The following is a 20,659-nucleotide window of genomic DNA, read 5'->3' as shown; positions in this document are numbered from 1 at the left end:
GAGGGAGGGAGGGAGGGAGGGAGGGGAAGGAAGGAAGAAAGAAAGGGAAAAATAAGTGTACTATAACCAGGCAGTGGTGGCAAACACCTTTAATCCCAGCATTCAGGAGGCAGAGGCAGGCAGATCTCTGCGTTCGAGGCCAGCCTGGTCTATAAGACCTAGTTCCAGGACAGGCTCCAAAGCTACAGAGAAACTCCGTCTCCAAAAAACCAAAACCAAAAAGAAGTGTACTATAAACTTGTATGAGCCTAAACTTCAGAATTAGCTCTGGGAGCTAGGCTGGCAGAGGAGGAAGTGACCTGGAAGTCTTATTGGTGCCATTGTTCGTGCACGAGGCGTGAATGCCATCAGACCACACTGGGTCAGGGACCGAGCAGTGTCTCTCGGGAGTTAGGCAGTGATGCACAGCTCCAGCAGCAAAACTGTTTCACCAAAGGGTACAGTCTAACCAGGGTCATGTGCGTGTCCAATCAGGACCAGGCTTGAAGCTGAGCAAGGGTCAGAAAACCTGAAGATGCAAGAGGGGACCCCCATGTCTCTGCTGGGCAGTCCTGGGTGCTGTCCCAGCAAACAACGTCCTTTCTTACTACAGAAGCCTAGGAGGACTTTCTCCCTTCCCACCTTACACTAGGAGATCTTTCAACGCGGGCCACACAAGCCCAGTTGGATCCAGTTGTCTGACTACACGTGAGCCAGGGCAGAGGCTGTCATTGGATGAGATCACAGGGCAGGCAGGTCCAGCCTGCCCACTGCTGTCAACACTTTCCAGGGGTGACCGTTTCACACCCAGTAGCATTCATTACTCACGTCTGCCATATTCCCAGTGTAACGGAAGCCAGCCACAGCAGTCCAACGATGAAGAATTTAGGCAAATAGAAGGTTAAGCATTTTCTTTCTCCCTAATAAATAAATAAATAAATAAATAGTAGGAAAAAATAAGAAACAGAGCAAACAGTGACTAGCCCCTAACAGAGCACAGTAGACCCCAAACACATCTACACAGCAGCGCAGGCCAGGGAGGGTCTCACGGTACCACTCATTCTGAAGGATGACCAGCATCGGACAAGGAGATGGCCTGTCGGCTTACCTGGACCCGTATCCCATGGTACACGCACAGCCAGAAGAGCAGCAGAGCACACAGGAACAGAGACTGGAAGAAGTCATCCAGCATCCCCGGGAACCAGCTGTTCACCAGGAAGGAGAGCGGGAAGAACGGGTCTGGAAGGCAGAAGACAGAACATGGCAAGGACAGAGCTGGCTGGCGCCCGCACAGAGCCGCAGCCTCGATCAGAGAAAGCACAGTGATGAACTCTGATCTCAAAGGTGATTTTGTCTTCTGAGTGTCCGGAAGCCACCGGGCCGACTGAAACAATGATCCTAACAGAGAGAGCGTCTGCTCCAGTGCCGCAGCTCAGGCAGCAAATGCTTTCTGGAATGGGGACAGAAGAGAGCCACACGCATGCACGGGCACCTCAGCCAAGTCCATGACTGCTGAGTCTGCAGGTCGTCCAAGCTCCACTACCCAGGCAGTTTGTGTCTGCTCGGGATCCAAGCATCTGCTATGGCTGTGTAACATGGTGCCTGGGAGCAGGGAGTCCCTGCGGACACAGCTGGGGTCTCTGGGACCAGGCCAGCTTTGGAGATGACTGCCAGCTCTGAATCTGGAGGGGGAGCTCCGAGATGAAAGTGGCACCCACCGTTGTAGAGCAGCAGCAGCGGCAGGAGGACCGACATCCACTTCTGCTCGATGCCCCAGTCTCTCATGGAGAACTTGCGCAGGGAATGCGCAAACAGGCACTGCAAAGCAAATGGCGGGTGGCTGTGTGCTGGGCGCTGCTCCCCGGCAGGGCGAGCCTCACCCCAGCAGGGAGGCACCAGGCAGGATCCACTGAGTCACTGGTTAGAGTGACGACTGAGGTCCCACCAGTTCTCGGAGACAGCCGAGACAAAAAACTGAGATTGCTGCATGGGACCACAGCTGAGACACGTTGCATGCTGGTTCCACAAGGCCGTGAACTCTGCAAACAGAGAGCATGCCCACCCCTTGCATTTCTGCTTGGGCTGCTTCGGTCAGGCCTGTTCCCACGCAGAGGCTCGCAGGGCTTCCCAGGGCACAAGCCCATCTGCAGATGCCACCAGGTCATCTACCCAGCAGGACAGTTGACAGAGGGCACCATGTACTAATGATGACATCAGGATCCCCAGGGGAAAGCCAGAGGCAAAGCCATGCCTCAGTCAGAGGCTGAGCATGTCTTCAAACACCTCCACTGCGTGTAGAGCCCTTGCGAGAAATGTCCTTAGACAGCTCAAACGCTGTGCGCATTCCATAGGGGTTATTTTTCTCTGTCATCTAATATAAACTAATAATTTCTGGGCTGCTTGAATTTCCTGGCCTGGGGCTGTTTTTTTTTTTCCCAGTACAGGTTATCTGCTAATGTTCAGGTCTCTTCTCCATTTAAGAACAATCTTAGGTCTGTGATTACCAATCTCTGGGCCCCAAGAGAATCCAGATACCAGACAGCCCTCAGACCAACTATGAGGTCAGCAGTCCACTTCTCTCTCCATGGCCCAGACAGGGCACAGCCACTCTAGCCTGACTCAAGGGTCTGGGCCCTGTCTCTATGCACCCACCCTTCAGTAGATGCCCGTGTGCAGCTCTCCACTGGGGCCGATAATATGCCAGGGGTGCAGAGACAGATATGACCACAGTCCCTGTCAGCACGAGGGTGCACAGCAGCTGACAACAGAACACGGCTGTCAGGTGTCAACCAGCCACTCAACAAGGTGCACTCCGTCTCGGATGTCTATACCCCTGTTCTCACGGACACCCTTTCTGTGCCTGAACATTTCCCCCATAGTGTGTGTGTGCTTGTGGGCACATTTCAGGTCCCAAATGAACCAGCAGCTTGCATTTGCAGAACCGTTTCTCTGCCAGCTTTTCCTTTAACCGCCCCAAAACTCAAATATTCAGAATAATTTTCCAAACACAAAAATCGAAAAGGAAGCTGCTGAGTGACCCTCCAACAAGGCCAACTCCTTTCCGTAAGGGTTAAGTGATGTTTCCAGTATTACAATGGGTATTTACTAGATGCCAGTGACCGACATCTCTTACACTACACAGAAACACCCATGGAATGATTCACCAACCAATCTTTTTGCAGCACATTGCCTCAGTGGACACAGACTGGCTAGTAATACCCAGATGGACCACTAGAGGGCCTCGCTCAGAGTCTGGGTAAAGCTCCCTGGAGCTTGCTCTCTGCCCACAGGAACTTCACAGACTAGCCTCATCCCCAGTGACGGGGGGCCAGAGCCCCAGGCACACGGTACTCACAGTGACGATGAAGGTGAGCACCACAAACACAAAGCGGAACCAGATCTCCAGCTGGGAAAACGTAGGGTTGTACGTCTTCCACTGAAACAGGAAACAGATGTGTGTTGGGGGGGTGGGGGGGAGGGGGGTGGGACGAGACTCAGGTGGGGTGGGTAGTGTGAGCATGCTCCCCAAGACAACAAAAGTCAGATCTGCACCCAAAGGGAGAAGTCCTGACTATCAGAAACAGTTATCCCTGGTGAGGGCACAGGGAGGGAGGCACACCCAACATTAGTAACCATCCCCGAGGAGTTCAAAATGCTTTTACCTTTTGTTTTCTCACAATGTTACAAAATTTTAAAAATTTTTATTTCTCTATTAAAGAACAGATAAAAAAAAAAAAGCCAGAAGATGGTGGTGTAGCACTTGGGAGGCAAAGACAGGGGGATCTCTGAGCTCGAGGCCAGCGTGGTCTACAGAGTGAGTTCCTTGACTGCCAGGGCTACACAGAGAAACCCTGTCTCAATCCCACCACCCAAAAAAAAAAAAAAAAATTTTAAATACTAAGAACTTTTTGAAATGGTTTTAAATAGTGAATCTGGCAGATAAATTATTCTATAGTCATTTGAATTTTAAATTTCCTATCAAAAGTCAGCCTTGACAGTCTTCACTAGAAAATGCCAGTCTGTACATGAAAAGAAAACAGACTTGTGTAGCATGCGTGTGAGAAGTATCTCCTGAAATACTTAAGGAAAGTATATAAATATGAATGTGCAGTCCTAACAGTCCTGTGGGCTGTACTGCCGAGTAGGCCCTGGCTTGCTTGGTCTGTGCTGCATGGCCCTGGCTTCTCCATTCTGTGCCATTTGTTTAAGCTATTCTTGGTTCCACACACTTAGAAAACTGGCTTTCCAAAATAAGCCATACGAGGCTCTGATGTTCCCGAGCACCTAACAAGGCAGCCACAGGAGCGTGTGGCTGGCTGTGTACTCACCGTGAAGTTCATCTCCCTGATGGGCTGGTTCAGGTGCTCAAATCCCACGGTCACTGTGTACTGCGTGTAATTCAGGTAGCCAAGGTGGGCCACAATGATTTCCGCACATTTCTGAAAGAAAGGAGGTTCCCGTCATCAAACAAGTGGAAAGGACCCTCCCACCCACAAGCCCAAGTGACTCATTCCAACAACAGATGAGCAGAACACATCATCTCAGGAGAACTCGCCAAAAGCTCGGCAAAAGGCAGATGCCAGCCAAGGACAGTCCCTAGAAAGCAAGCGCCCAACGGGCATTTCGTGACTTACTGTGATCAGAATCATCCTACTGCGGGTGACCGAAAGACAACATATCACCCGCATGAAAAGCTAACTATGCAAGAACACAAGCCTGGCTCATCTGTAAACGCGCTACTGCATGGGGGACCTGCATGCTTAGCTATGGCCTGGGCCCACTCTGCAATGCTGTGACCATGTGCAGTCTATGAGAAACGTATTTTTCTCTCCTCGATTTCAGCCTGCCGTTCCCTACATGGATCTCTGTAGTGATATTTTACTTGTGTTTTAATAAATAAAGCTTGCCTTAAGAACAGCGTGCAAAGTTAGCCACACTAGTGAGCCATACAGGCCTGTGGTGGTGGTGCACACCTTTAATCCCAGCACTAGAGAAGATTATAAAATGGGAGGAGAAAGGAGCTCAGGGTCTCAGTCTCCGTCTGAGGATTCCAGGAGGCAGGATCGCCTGTTTTGGTCTGGGGTAGAGGTAAGAGCCAGTGGCTGGCTGCTTTGCTTTTCTGACCTTCAGCTTGAACCCCAATATCTGTCTCTGGGGTTTTATTATTTGTGCTACAGATGTCTGTCTCCCCCACCACAAACACACCAAAAGCAAAGGCTGCGAGCAGTGGCGAGTTGATTGGTAGATGTGGATGCTTCACGGGCTACTGAGCCCCAGACTCTAGTCCTTCAGGATTAGGACTCGGGCCTGCTGCATGGCCAACCCTCCCACCAGGGTGTGGATGTGTACCCACAGAGGCCTGCAGGCACTCTCCACCATGGCTCTGCTCCGACCCAGCCACAAAGGCCTGCAGCATCTGGGTGGTCACACCCCCTCTGCAAGGGCAGTGGACCCCTCCCTGTTACTTTCACTGTGGCTCCCAACAGTAAGTCCCTCCACAGCCAGCCAGCTGGATGGCCCCTCAGAGCAGGCAGGAGCCCTTTGATTTACCCCTGTTCACAAGTCAAAGCAAGAGTCAGTTGTGATGACTCCAACCCGAGCAGCTACCTCCTCCTCGTCAGTGCTGGTTGCCTGCCCTCTCCACCTGTATGATTCTTACCCCCAGCAAAGCAATGTTCCCCTTCCTGCTGTGACTGTTGTCACAGGTGTCACTAAGGACTCAGCGGAACCAGGAACAGTCAGATTCAATGTCAGTAGCACACCAGTACACCTTCTGTGAGAAACTGACCGACCTTCCTTCTTCTTTTTCTTTTTTTTCTGAGACAAGGTTTATCTGCGTGTAGCCCTGGCCGCCCTGGACTCACTTTGTAGATCAGGCTGGTCTTAAACTCAGAGATTCGCCTGCCTCTCTGCCTCCTGAGTGCTGAGATTAAAGGCATGTGCCACCAACACCCAGCTGTCAGAGACATTTTTTACAGGTAAAACAATCTGCTGGGCAGTGGTGGTGCACGCCTTTAATCCCAGCACTCAGGAGGCAGAAGCAGGTGGATTTCTGTGAGTTCAAGATCAGTCTGGTCTACAGAGTGAGTTCCAGGACAGACCCAAAAGCTACACAGAGAAACCCTGCCTTCAAAAACCAAAACAACAACAACAACAACAACAACAACAACAAAAAAAACAAACAAAAAACAAGCAAAGGAATCCTTTGTAATTTAAATGTTTAAACACCAGAAGAGGGCATCAGATCCCCTGGAGCCTGGGCTATAGGAGGTTGCAGGCTACTTGATATGGCTGCTGGGAAATGAACTTGGGTCTCTGGAAGAGCAGCACACGACCTTCACACGAGCATCTCTCCAAGCAGAGGCATTTTTAGTAGGAGACAGAGCTCAGTTCAAATGTACTGCTACAGATGCCATAACGAAGCCGCTACCTGGTGATGTGTGGATCCCAGGGTCAAGCTATGCTCCGTCTGATTAGGAAGCATCTTGCAAAAGACCAGGGTTTTCTCACCACCTCAGGGTGCTAGTGCTTTCTGTTTGTTTGTTTTATATTAAATTAGCAATGAGAACTCGGGAGGTGGCTCCATGGAGAAAGTGCTCACTAAAGCATGAGGCCCAGAGTCCAGGTCTCCACCTCCTTCAATCCCAGCACTCTGGAGGACCCCAGAGCAAGGCTGCCTGCGGTGAGCTCTGGGCTCAAACAAGAGGACCTCACTTAATATAGAAGGTGCAGAATTATTGAGGAAGACACCCAGCACCAGTCTCTGACCTCTCTACCCATGTGCACAAACATGCACATACACACACTCCACACAGCCACACAAAACAGACATACACATACATACACTCCACACAGCCACACAAAACAGACATACACATACATACACTCCACACAGCCACACAAAACAGACATGTACATACATACACTCCACACAGCCACACAAAATAGACATGCATACATACATACACTTCACACGGCCACACAAAATAAACACGCATGCCTACACTTCACACACCACACAAAATAGACATGCACATACATACACTTCACATAGCCACACAAAATAAAAAGATTTCAAAAGCGTAAGAGGATGGCAAGTATCCATGCAACATAAAAATTTCTTGTTTTCTTGAATTAGGACAATTTCCTCGCAGCAGTAAGGGGAGAGCAGAGTGTCTAAGGAGTAGCGGGGAGATGTTTCCAGACAGTGACCAGTGTGCAGGGTGACCCACAGAAGCGCTCTGAAGGACCACTCTGAAGATAGCTGCGGGAGGCACATCCCAGGGGCAGTGATATAAGCTAGCCCCCAAATTGCTTGCTCTCCTTGAAGCCAAGAACTGAAATTCCTGTGTGCTGGGAAATGCACAGATGTGCAGGCCAGGGCGACTTGTCACAGTGAGCAGCTGTGTGTCCCAATCTGGTGGCCGAGGGAGACTCACTGACTCCTGCCTGGGACTGGGCCGTCTCCCGGGACTTTCACAAGTTCTCATTATTCATCTGGACTGACCCTGTGCCTCCTGCACACTGGATGGTAAGGACATGGGGGACCTTGATCCTGTCAACTTTCCCAAAACAGGCCAGAAGGGCTTAATCCCCCACAGACAAGAATATATTCCAGAAACTGGCTCAGGCTGCTTGCTTAGGAAGGGAGACACAGGGTAAGGGGCCAGCTAGGTCCCCAGCTGCCACCTGTCTGTGATGGGTATGGCTGTGGTTTCTGAGGTGAGGGCTGCTCCCCACCCCCAGTACAACTCACTCTTCCACAGCTCAGCACCCTCAGGCGGGGGGGTCTGGACCCTTTGAATCAGCAGAAAGGAACCACGAGAAGGGGGACTAGCCACTGCACAGGAGTTCTTCCCTGCTCGAGTCTCTTCTTGCAGGGAGAAATCAGCAGTGTTCTTACTGTTGGGAACTCGGCAGGATGCGTGTGTTAAAGCCACGCAGGCTTGTGGATAAAAGAGCGCCAGCTTAGATCCTGCCCCTCCCACTCAGTATCTGTGTCAACCTGCAACAATGGCTGTGACCTCTTGAAGCCTCTGTTTCTTCTTTTATAAAGTGGAATTGGAGAGTAGTTTCCACCCCGTGGACCTCCTGTGAGGATTTAATGAGTGGCATGCAGAAGATACTCAGCGTGAAACCTTGCAACCCACTCCAACATCCCGACTAGTTAGGCCTCTGATCAACACCTGCCTGTTCTGACCCCATCCAAGGGCGCCTGCTGCCAGGGACCTGCTGAGTCCTGATGTGGCTCCTGCCAGTGGCAGAGGTGGGGTCTGAGTGATTGGCTTCTGAACAGAATACAGTATTGATGAATAAAGGTGAGAGGTCATCCTATGCTGGATCCCTCAGCCGTCTACCATGTCCCACGCCAGATCCTAAAACAGTGGTCGCTGATCACAAAAAGGCCTGGGCACTCTGTCCCCCATTCACAGATGGACCAGAGCATTCAACAGCCAGGATAAACCACCGTGATCTAGACTGGCCCTGAACAGTGGCAGAGGTTCATCTGAGACCTGGCCTTCCACATCGCCTACTGACTGCAACCATCAGGTGTCACATGGACTCAGGGTTCGTGGCAGACTGAGTGTGCATGCACGTCTGTAGGCGTGTGTGTGTGTATGTGTGTGATTATATGACATTAAATGTTTCTGTGCGGCAAATGAAGTGATCATTAGAGTTAAGAGACAGACCACAGAATGGCGAGGTGGGTGAGGGTAGAGGTCTTCACCAACTCTCAGACAGGGGATTAATACTTAGACTACATAAAGAACCACAAAAACTAAACACCAAAACCCAAGTCATCCAATCAATAAATGAGCTAAAAAACTGAACACATAGCTCTCAAAGGAAGAAACATAAATCATCAGTGCTTCAAAATGTGTCCAACATCCTTAGTCATTAGGGAAATGCAAATTAAAGGTGCTTTGAGAGACCATCTTACCCTAGTCACAGTGGGTTATTAAGAAAACAGATTCCAACAGATTCTGGTGAGGAATGTGAGGAGAGAGGAGCTGGAGTCCCTGCTGGTAGGAAAGTAAACTATAGCCACTACTGATATGAGTGTGGAGGCTCTCAAAACACCGAAACTAGAGCTGCCCTATGAGCCAGCTACGGCGCTCCTGGGATATGCCGGCAGGACCTAAGCCAACACACCACAGAGACACGGCATATCTATGTTTATTGTTACATCGCTGACAGAAGCTGGGAAATGCAGTCAATCCAGATGTTCGTGGACAGACTAGAGAAGGAATCTGCTGCACATGAACTAAGTGGAATTTTATGTAACCAGAAGGAAATATGGAATCATGAGGGTCATGGGAAAATGGATGTAACTGGAAGGCAGTATGCTATGCAAAATAAGCCAGATTAAAAGAGACAAATACTGCATCCTTTATATGCAAAACCTATACTTAAATTTATGTATGTGAGTTTACACATGTGTGTATCTGTATGTGTTGTGCGTAGGTCATAAAACTAGAAAGAGGGTCACGAGAAGGAAGCGACCTTGAAGGAGGTGAGAAACAGAGGAGACAGGACACACAGTAAGAAAGCAGAAAGAGGGTCTAGTGGAAATGGATGGGTAGGAGCTGGGGCCCATGGGAAAGGGAACGGATGAGAACCAAGTATAACGGCATGTGTGTATGCAGACGGCAGGAGGAAACCCATTATTTGCATGCTATCTAATATTTTTAAATGCATTTTTGAAGCCTTCCCGTAGCTGTGCCTGTTTGCTGGATAAGCAGGTCTATAATAGCATTTGCAGCTGATGACTCACTGTGGGACATCAAACACACTCACCCCTGCGCATGTGAGGGTCCTCGTTCGATTGTGAACCTTGTTATGAATGTAGATCGTGGTTCCGTCTTGAGCCACACCATTGACTTTCACAGTCATGGAAAAGCTGGTTTGAATAGACGTTTCTACAAGAGAAAGAAGTTGATGAGACCACACTGGGCATAAATTAAATAACTTACAGAGAAATAGTTCTCTATTTCTGGTCAAAATTAGTTATATTTTTACTATAAAAAAAAGAGAACAGGACTGTTGAGATGGTTCAGTGGTAGTGTGGGAAGTCCTTCTGTGTAGGTGCTGTTTTTATTGGTTAATGAATAAAGAATCTTCCTTGGCCTCTGATAGGGCAGAATAGAGCTAGGTGGGGAAAACTAAACTGCTGAGAGACACATACAGATAGCCCAAGAGCATCCTAAGGCTACATTACCCCTTCTTCCGTGTTTGCAAGCCTTATGTCATTCAGCCAAGGGAAACCTTCGCTAACTCCCTCCATTGCTGAAGCACCCATGTTATGTTAAACCTGCATTTCTGATCCATTCTTCTCACTTTACATAAGAGCGCATGGCTATGAAATCACCCCTTTAATTCTCTGTAAGTTCTTTAATTTATACCAAGATGTAATCAGTTCTTTATTTCTGGTCAAAATTAGCTAATTATATTTTTGCTATAAAAAAAAAAGAGAACAGGGCTATTGAGATGGTTCAGTGGTAGTGTGGGAAGTCCTTTTGTGTAGATGTTGTTTTTATTGGTTAATGAATAAAGAATCTTCCTTGGCTGCTGATAGGGCAGAATAGAGCTAGGTGGGGAAAACTAAACTGAATGCTGAGAGAAAGAAGACAGAGTCAAAGGGAAGCCGTGTAGCTCCCACCAGAGAAAGACGGGCAGGAACCTTGCTGGTAAGCCACAGCCATGTGGCAATACATAGATGAAGAGAAATGGGTTAACCAAAGATATAAGAGCTAGCTAGTAATATGCTTAAGCTATTGGCCAAACAGTATTGCAAATAATATGGTTTCTGTGTGATTATTTCAGGAGTCTGGGCAGCTGGGAAACAAATTAGCAGCCCCCTGCCTACTGCTAAACCCAGCCAACAACCTCAGTTCCATATCAAGGACCCACATGGTGGAAGGAAAGAACTGACTCCCTAAAGTTGTCCTCTGACCTAATATCTATCTCTCTCTCTCTCTCTCTCTCTCTCTCTCTCTCTCTCTCTCTCTCTCTCTAATAAATAAATGCAATAGATTTTTAAAGAGAGAGAAAAAACAGTTTGAAAAGATGGCTCAGTATTTAAGAGTGCTTGCTGCTGAGGACTGGAATTCAGATCCAAGCCCGTATAAGAGTCCCACGCGTGCCTGTAACCCTTGCACCATGGAGACTGGACAGAGGAGATGAGGATGGCTGGGGCTTTCTGGCTTCCAATGCAGCTCAGAAAACATGAGCCTCAGGTTCAGGGAGAGATCGTGGCTCAAAAGAACAGGCAGAGGGTTGTATAGGAAGACACAGGATGCTCTCTTTTGGCTTCTGCACCAACACACAGAAGTGTATCCCCAGCCACACACATAAACAAGTATTTAAGCAAACAGACAAAAAAAAAAAAAAAAACACATAAAGGTGGCTTCACTGAATAATTACAATCCCACCCCAATAAGCATACTATTTTTTTTGGCCATCCTTCTTCTAGACCATCTTCTAAACACACAAGTTCTGATGTAAAACTTATTTTTGCCTTTTCTCACTTGTTTTACTATGGTCAAAGGATTGATTTTAAATTCTTTCCTGGAGTGTCTCAGCTGATCAGAGACCACCTTTACCTCTCAGCAGGATGAAGTAACCCTTGTGTCACGGATGACGCAGAAAAAAGTCTTTGAAAATAACAGTACCCCAGGGCTGGGCTTCTCAGCACCCTGCCCTTCCCCACCCCTCTGCTGCCCCCAGCTGCTGACTGGAGCGGCTGTGCACTACAAGTTGTCAGTGGTAGCCCCGGCCTCTCCCATGTCAAATTGTCCCCATACATTACCAAGTATCCCTGGGGATCAAAATCACGCCTTGGGGTATCAGGACATAATTCTCTCCCAGCCGCTCAGCTGTCCGCACCCTGACTCCCACTGGGACAAGGCAGAGGAGCTTCCAATCTTTCCTCATGTAGCCATGGGCATTTCCTACACATCTCTGCCAGCATGTGCCCAAATACTGTAAAGTCTTTCCACCTCTTCAGAATGAGAGTTTGCGCTAAACACAAGAAGCCACCCCAAACATCAGGTGCATACCTTCTGAGGGCTCCAGCTCGACCACACATGTCAGCCATAGTTGCTGGTTATATGTAGACAGTGGGTTTGAATGTATTTGAATCTGCCTTAGCTAAAGCAGAAGAGAAAACAAAGTCATCATGTGCCCTGTTCAGAGGCCCTGAACACCTCCGCTTTGTTTGTTTGTTTGTTTTGAGACAGGGTTTCTCTGTAGCTTTGGAGCCTGTCCTGGAACTTGCTCTGTAGACCAGGCTGGCCTCAAACTCACAGAGATCCACCTGCCTCTGCCTCCCGAGTGCTGGGACTAAAGGTGAACACTTCATCTTAATGTACAAACAGATGCTTTGCACACAGCTTGGAGCACGAGCCCCGACAAAGCTGGGAGGGCGTCCCTTTGCCAAGCACCAAGAATCAGTGTCCTAAAGAAATGCGCGGCTGGGCTGCACTGCCTTCCTGCCTCTCCAGGACTCTAGGCAGCAATTCCTACCACCAGCGTCTTCTAGACACCACAGGAAGCCACTGAAGGGGAAAAGGGCAGACTGAGGAGATACGAGGCATTAAGGGACCCCAGGGAACAGTGTTCCTATTCTCGGCAACATGTGTCTCCATCCCATCTCTGTGATAGCTGTAGACTGGGTATGTTGCTGGCTAGTGTCTGTTACTCCGGCATTAGAGACATCTTAGCCTACCTGCAGAGGGAAACGAGAGGACCATGTGAGAACTGTCACTCCACAGTGTCTCCTGGAAACACAACAGTGGTGTCTCAGGCAGAGGCTGTGGAGGGAGCTGGCGAAGGCGCCCATCTCCACTCCTCAAACCAGCGTTACTTGAAGACAGCAACTGTGGAGGTGAAAGTCTTGTTCCAGGCTGTCAGGGTCTTCACCAAACTTTCTGAGACCACACTTGCCAAAAGTCAGAGGAGGAGTGGAGGGGAGTGGAAGCTATTGGGTGTGTGTGTGGGGGGGGGAGATGTTGTCTTTCTCAAACAAGATGCTTGCATAGAAGCCCTGGGTTCCATGGGATGGCTTACTGTCAGAGAGAGAGACCCTGAGAGGCAGAGACTGGGAGACCCATGACTGTCAAGAAACTCATGGTGGTGCCTCTCCAAAGCTGACCCTCTGCCCCAGACCTCAAGACAACAAGAATGCAAAGAAACCTGGCCACCCAGAGGTCGTTCCAAGGCAGCAGCAGCAGAGCTAGAGATACACAGCTTTTTTTTCTCTGCCCTTTTAGAAATCATAAGGAGACCCATGCATGGTGACATATGCCTGTAATCCCAGCACTCGAGAGGCAGAGGCAGGTAGATTTCTGTGAGTTCAAGGCCAGCCTGATCTACACGTTGAGGTCCCGGCTAACCAGGGCTACAACGTGGAACCTTGCCGTAACAAACACAATGTTGTAAGAGAGCAGAAGGGAGGGCGAACAATGACCCCAAATCTACGGGTGCTGCGAACACCTGGCAGTACGCTCAGTTTACAGACTCCATGTAAGACCCTACCGGTCACTTCTCCAGTGGAGGTGGAATCAAGGCACATTTAAAGAGGGGGAACAGACTTCATTTAGGATGAGCTCATGCAGGGAATCCCAGCCAACAAAGAGAGCATTTGCTACTGGAACGAACACTGAACAAGTCGTGACTTGGACAAACACAGCAAAACGGTCAGTCCGTAAAGCGCTTCCATGCAGGCATGAGTACCCGAGTTCTGCTCCAGCAACCACCAGGCTGGGTGCCACACAGCTGGAGGCAGAGACAGGAGGATTCCTGGGCTCTCTGGCCAGCAGCCTAGCTGGCAAGCCCAAGTGCCAGTGAGGAACTCTGAACTCAAAACAAAACAAAACAAACAAACAAACAAACAGGCTGCAATTCCTGAAGACCAAACCCTTTAGTTAACCTCTGACCTTCACACACATGAACACACATGTACAGATACACAAATTAAGCTTTTTAAAGGAAGAGCCAGGTGCCTATGTAATCATTGTTAAAATAGCAAGTGTGACAGGCTTTCTGACGTGAGCAGTCAGCACAGGGCACAGCATTTGGAAGTCAGTTGTAGTTTCGTCAGAAGGAACACCAACGTCCTTCCGCTGCATCCTTCTGAGGACACCAGGGACCCCAGAAACGGGAATTTCAGTGACAAGAACCTGGCTGAGAAGTAAGAGCCGCGAAGAGCTCCAGAGCAGGAGAAGGGCGGTCTATCCTCCGACTCTCCCAGCAGGGCCACGTCTCAATGACCCCAAAGCTTATAGTGACCCGTCTGATGCTTGAGGCACCTCTTACCTTTCTGCTGTTATTTAGTGAGAAATTAGCAGCTGACTGCTGGATCACTCTGGGTCCTGAGAGTAACAAAGAGAAAGAAATTAGAGCAATTAACTTATTTATTTTTATACGAGAGAGACACATTAGACACGGTGATCTCATGTACTGCTCTTACTATTTCTTTTAGAGAGATTTTATGTCACTAGGTAGAATACCAAACACAGAACAGACAAGCACTCTGTTTGACACAACTTCCATGCACACGAAGGCGGAAGGCTCAACATGCCAAGGTGGGGTCTCCATGGACGCCCTCCATTGTCTCTACTAAGAGTCAAGTTAGCGCGTTCATGCGGTTAACCCAGTCGTCTAGAAATAGTAAGCAGAAGTGACAAAGTGACAGATATCCTGCAAAAGTACGGCACAGGGCTTTCTTGAAAGAGATGCTTTATGAAGCTCTTTCTTCCCCGACTTTACTGCAGTTACAAAGAACTAGTCATTATCAGCACATTTCAGAGGACAATTCAGCAGGATTAAGTACATCTCTACTGTGCAGACATGGCTACCCATTTCTGCAGCTCTCCTTGTAAAACCCAGTCTGCCCCACTAACCGACTCTGTGCTCCACCCCCTCTGCCCTGGTAACCTTCTCCATGGACCCCGGGTGAATAGAATCACACAGGGTTTATCAGCTTGGGACTGGTTTATGTCATCTAGTACAATGTCCTCATGACTCACGCTACAATGTATCTAAACTGTCTAATGTTTTCCTTTTTAAGCTTGTGTGCATGTGTGCCAGTGTGCGAGATCAGACGACAGCTCAAGGTGTCTTCTTTCAGAACTGTGAGGCTTGGCAGCAGGTTGCCACTGGCTTTATTCATTGAGCCATTGTTGACAGTTTCCTGCAGGGTCTCTTTAAACAGAAAGGTCAACAACTCAAAATAGCTTTAGGAAGTCCCTGAAACTGACCAGATTCACTAGGCCTCTCCCTACCAGAGTCAGCAATAAAAGCTGAGAGTCCTCCTCAGAGGAAGGGAAGTCGAGCTGTAGAGGAGATGGGGAGGAGAAAAGCTGTAAAGAGCCTGAGCCCAGACCAGCTGTCTGGAAGAAGCAGAAACCAGTCGAGCTGCCTGGAAGAGATTTAGACTGGAGTCACCTGGAAAAGACCCTCCCCAACCGGCTGAGCTGCCCACAGGCTCTGCGGTGTCCTCCAAGTTTCTTGGCTTTTGTGAGCTGTCATCCAGACTGGGTGGACTTGGTGATGCAGCTGTCTTTCAGCCATTTCTGCTCCTGTTAGCAACCCCTAGTTGGACTTTGGTGGTACCCATACTTTGGTCTGTCGTGGGCTCCCTGTTGGGGGTGAGTAAACACGTGTGTTCCATCTCCCCAGGCAAAGTCTTCTTGAGGCCTCACCGTCAAGACTGAATGATGTTCAAACAGAAAGTGGCTTTCCCACCACTATGAGATAACGGGAGCTTTTACAGTTACAACAGCCGCCTTTGCTAGACTAGGTGTATTTTACAGTTACAACAGCCGCCTTTGCTAGGCTAGGTGTATTTTACAGTTACAACAGCCGCCTTTGCTAGGCTAGGTGTATTTTACAGTTACAACAGCTGCCTTTGCTAGACTAGGTGTATTTTACAGTTACAACAGCCGCCTTTGCTAGACTAGGTGTTTCAACCTGCAGGCTCCTTTCCAGCAACCTGGAGCACCTGGCTAGTGGCAGTGACTCCCTTGGCTTTAGTTAGCCTGGGAATGTCTTACTCTCATCCCCACTTTTTCATGGGGTCTCAGTAGCCTTGACTGATGAAACAAATGATCAATCCTCCTGTCTCAGACACCCAAGTTCTAGAAACACAGGTGTGTGCCACCACACTCCGCCCTCTCCCCTTCACTTTTGAAGAACTTTTTTTGCCAGGCAGGATTCCTGGTTGGGAACTCTTCTAGCATACAGAAGACAGTCAGCCTGTCTTCTGCCCTGAACAATTCAGATAAGCTTCAGATAAGCGCTGGCAGCCTCACTGGAGATCCCTTGTCTGAGTCCCTCCGTCCTGCTGAGGGCAGGGTTCCATCTGGCTTAGGCTTCCTGCAGTTCAGCTACAGTTGTTCGGTATGAAACTGAATTTAGCCCACTTGAGCTCAGTAAGCTTCCTGGATATATTCACCTTTCATGCTGACTGTGCTGCTCCTTTGGAATCTCCAAATGTTCATTGTTTGGTTCCCAAAGGAAAAAAGGAGAGCCATCCAGGGGAAGGGAGGAGAAGGGCTAGCTATTCAAACTCCCTGGTTGTTGCCTCTGCTAGACAGGGCAGGGTTTACAAAGATGGAGGCCCTGAGTACATCAGCAATGGCTGCCTTGCCTTGCTCCGCCTCTGTGACGAGAAGCAGCAATTGAGGTGCAGAGCTCAGGTTCCCAGTTAGGGAGGACAGTCCTTTTGTCCACCTTAGTTCCTACAAGCTATATGCAGGCCGATCAGAACCGGAGCCAGCGTGGGTGTGAGGGTCTGCCACAGCAGTAAGGGCAGGACTGGCTGAAATCAATCACAGTGTAATGTCCAGCTGCCCCGCCCACCGGAAGTTACAAACCTCCAATAGACTCAGGCAGGTTCCATGGGGGGGGGGGGAGCACATTCCTCTCTCGACACTACCATCTTCCCAGAATCCCTAGCATCTCTGATTCTAACTGTGATCGATCCTTCAGGGCTTTGGCCTTAAGTGATTTTAAAATTAATTTATGGCTGGATTTGTCTAAAACATACTATTCTTGCCAAGTGTGGTGTCACACACCTTTAGTTTCAGCACTTGGGAGGCAGAGGCTGGTGGATCTCTATGAGCTCCCGCGAGCCTGGTCTACACAGCGAGACTCTGTATTTAAAATAAATTTTAAAAACTACCACTCTTGTGATGCCAATTCTTTGGGCTGCCTCTGTGGCCGCCCCAGCCTACCGCGCTGATGCAGGGTCTGCACGTGACCAGCATGACTTCCTGTCTGAGTCACCTGCAAATGCCTGGCTGTCTCCACACAGGAAGGGCCCACTCGGTGGCAAGGTATGTGCCAAGCAGACTCCCAAACCGGTGGACTCTTTCTCTGGCTTCTGGGAAAGACTTAAAAACCGGCATCAGTAGCACCTGGACTCTAAGCTGCCTAGGCACCCTGGGCTTCAGTTTCCCCAAACTACCCCGGACTCTCCAATAGTAACATCGCTACATAAGTAATAAGGAGAGCGCTCACAACAGCTGATTTCACGTGTTCATTTCAGCGGAGTGTTTGACTAAACACTGCTCTCGGGTGTCTGTGAGGAGTTTCTGCTAAGAGTCCCCTTTCAGTCGGGAGACTCAATAAAGCAGACTGCCCTAGCCAGGAAAGGCGGGCCTCTTCAACCTGCTAAGGCTTAAACAGACATGTGGCAGAGACTCTGGTCTCCCTGTCTCCAGCAGTAACCTGAGCATCCCGCCAGGAGACCAAACCTGGGCTGGGGCTTACACCATTAGCCTCCTGGTTTCCAGCCCCCTGGCTTTCCTGGCTCCCATTTGCTAACTGTAGACCTGTGCATTCCTTAACCTCCCAGATGGTGTGAGTCAGTTCCCTCACTTCACATAGATATAAAAAAAAAGCACATATAATTATATATATACTATAGCTCATAATTCTATTACATACTTAGGTCTAATAATATTAAAAATTATTTGTTGTAAATAATTTATACTTTAATATAAATACAACTGTTTGAATTATGATTATGAATATATTATAAATTATGTATCATAATAGTATACAGTAATGAGATATGATTATAATAATATAGTGGATACATATATATGCGTGTGCACATGCACACACGCACGCGTGCACACACACACTCCTTATTGTTTGCTTTTCCAGAAGACTGACAGTAATCTGTGTGGTGGAAGAAAGTGATGGGATCCTGACATCACCCCTGTCTTGGCCTTGGTTTCAGAGTGAAGGCTGGGTACAGTGTGGACCAGAGCTGGCTAATACCCCACTGGGCTGCATACAATGTGAACGCCTCCCTACCAATACGAAAGGACAGTCTGAAATGTAAGCGAGATAATGGGTAAACCTCTCTGCCCTGGATGCTGTGAACGCCATTACCCAACTTGCTCCCTGCACCTCCAGAGAAGACCACCTTTTGCCCTGTGGACTCAGAGAGAAGGAACATCTCTCTTCATACTGAGGCCTGGCTACGAGTATGAGGGCACAGCTGGGCTGGCAGCAGCGTGGCTATCCGTGGGGAGATGATTAAAGGAAAGACTTACCCTTGATCCCAACGAAGACGGTCAGTCCAAAACAGAGGAAGAAAACGACAAACACGAGGACAAAGTGGCGCTTGGAGAGGGTGTAGAGCCGCATGGGCGCCAGCCTGCGGAGCAGAAACCGGGAGTGAGGACAGTTGGCTCTCCCACATCGGTAGCCCCTGCCCAGGCTAGCACGACCACAGCGCATCAGACCTGTTCCTCCTCAGCCTGTGCTGGCCCCAGAAGCACACTGCTCCTGGTAACCTCTCAAGGGTGGGCCGTCTGTCGGTTTTCTGTCAGTCACTGCCACTCTGGCCTGCCTCACACAGGTGGAAGAATGAATGCATGGTGGTTTCCATGCCAAGGAAAAATGTCACCACGCCAAGGAAGTGACCTAACCTTTTACATAGCCCACTTCTAGCTTCCAGAGTAGAGCCATAGCTCAGATCAACAAGGAGCCTGACTCTATTTAGCCATCACTGCCAAACCCAGAGAGAGACTACCAGGGACCAGAGGCACCAGCCATTTCCATCTGGTCTACCTCATGCTCAGAGTCCTCGTCCTCCACCCAGGTGAAAAGAGCCCACCCTTCCCAGAGAGAGCGCCCAACTCCTCCACACTCCTGTGACCTACAGGAACATAAAGGCCCTTCGAGAGGTTGATCCCCGGATGTAACTACACTTCCCTCAGAACAAAACATGGGGGGCAGGGACACCAGAAGGACAGTTCCGCAGCTAGCAAATCATGGACTGCTCTAGCAAACGTCCCAGGGCGCACATCAGCGGCTCACGATTGCCTGTGCCTCTGGCTCCAGGAGACCTGATGCCCTCTTGGCATCCGTGGGCAAAACTACACACACCACAGAGCCCACCCCTGCCACTGACACATGTGCACACACACAATTTAAAAATGAAGATGCACTCAATGCAGCAAGCACACAAGGCGGTAAACCAAAGAACTCTGTAAATTCCCAGTCTTGCGAAACACTGGGACTCTGCAGCCTCAGAGCTGTGCCCTTCAGCGTGGTCACGGTCTCACAATCACACAGCAACGTTTGTACTCCAATTAGCTTCACTAATAAAAAGCAGTGTTGACAGAAGTGGCCAACCCCAAGAAAGAGTCCTAAGGAGGGGGCTGACCCCCAGGGGAGGAGCTGGGGCAGGAGGTGGGGTTTGCTTGCTGGCTGCACTGCACCTGTGGTCCTGCTGCTTAACTTGGAAGCTGAAAGCAACAGGAAGGCTAAGTCAACTGGGGGGTAGGGGTGTGGCCTGGAGACCCAGGGTAAGGTTACCCGCCAGCTTGGGCTCACAGTGCACACCCCTTCCTTCCACATGTGCCTGAGACTCCAGATGGCAGGCAGGAAGTCAACCCTGGGGCAGGGCAGTCTAAGCACAAAGGTGAGGCCTGGGAGCCGCTGCCGCTCTGACGTGGCACCTGACGAATACCTGAGTGGCCTGGCTGACTCTCAGACCATTGTCAATGCATTCGGTGAAAGACGGATTGAAACCTGGAGGTTTCCCTGGGACTCTGGGCTGTTGGCAGGGCAGGAGAAGCTCAGACAGGCTCTCCCGTATCAGAGACAGAACTGCTCTGGGAAGGAGACAGGTTTCTTTGTAAACTATAGTTCTCACTCCAAAGGGCACAAGAGAGAGTTTGCTCCAAGTTAAACATGAGTGACCATGGGCCAGGCACATTGGATTCATATTGATTTGATGATATCCTCCACTATTGAAGTGGTTACATCAACTTTTGTGGGTTTGTTTTTCGAAACAAGGTTTCTTTGTAGCTTTGGAGCCTGTCCTGGAACTACCTCTCATAAACTGGCTGGCCTTGAACTCACAGAGATCCGCCTGCCTCTGCCTCCCAAGTGCTGGGACTAAAGGCGTGCGCCACCACCTCCCGCTGTTCTTACGTCAACTTTTATCAGTCAATACATTTCCCGAATACATTAGTGGAGACACCAGGCGGGCAGGTCATACAGGCTCAGGAGCTGTCTGATGGGATTCTTAGCTTCGGGATTGGTGGGCCCTAATGGCTGCGTCTTAGGGTTACTACTGAGGCGCTGAAAAACCATGACCACAGCAACTTGGGAGGAAAGGGTTTATTTGGTTTCTGCATCTACATCACTGTTC

The 20,659-nt window shown here is 49.4% G+C and overlaps 1 protein-coding gene across 1 annotated transcript in view; it reads right to left on the bottom strand.

The window, feature by feature from the left end:
* Tmem181 (transmembrane protein 181) overlaps positions 1 to 20,659 on the bottom strand; it is a 51,805-nt gene that overhangs the window by 8,723 nt on the left and 22,423 nt on the right. The window contains exons 2-10 of the mRNA XM_050135940.1: positions 18,549 to 18,652; positions 14,296 to 14,351; positions 12,039 to 12,129; positions 9,778 to 9,899; positions 4,308 to 4,418; positions 3,335 to 3,415; positions 1,698 to 1,797; positions 1,088 to 1,218; positions 808 to 899 (exon numbers count right to left, since the gene is read on the bottom strand). Coding sequence (XP_049991897.1) covers positions 808 to 899; positions 1,088 to 1,218; positions 1,698 to 1,797; positions 3,335 to 3,415; positions 4,308 to 4,418; positions 9,778 to 9,899; positions 12,039 to 12,129; positions 14,296 to 14,351; positions 18,549 to 18,652 — 888 coding nt within the window. The remainder of the gene's footprint in view (positions 1 to 807; positions 900 to 1,087; positions 1,219 to 1,697; positions 1,798 to 3,334; positions 3,416 to 4,307; positions 4,419 to 9,777; positions 9,900 to 12,038; positions 12,130 to 14,295; positions 14,352 to 18,548; positions 18,653 to 20,659) is intronic.

The sequence above is a fragment of the Alexandromys fortis genome, unplaced genomic scaffold (genome assembly GCF_014885135.2).
Source record: "Alexandromys fortis isolate MF-2015 unplaced genomic scaffold, M_Fortis_MF-2015_v1.1 scaffold_23, whole genome shotgun sequence".
Taxonomy (NCBI): Eukaryota; Metazoa; Chordata; class Mammalia; order Rodentia; family Cricetidae; genus Alexandromys; species Alexandromys fortis.
The sequence above is the reverse complement of the archived record's forward strand: the minus strand, read 5'-3'. Positions and strand labels throughout refer to the sequence as shown.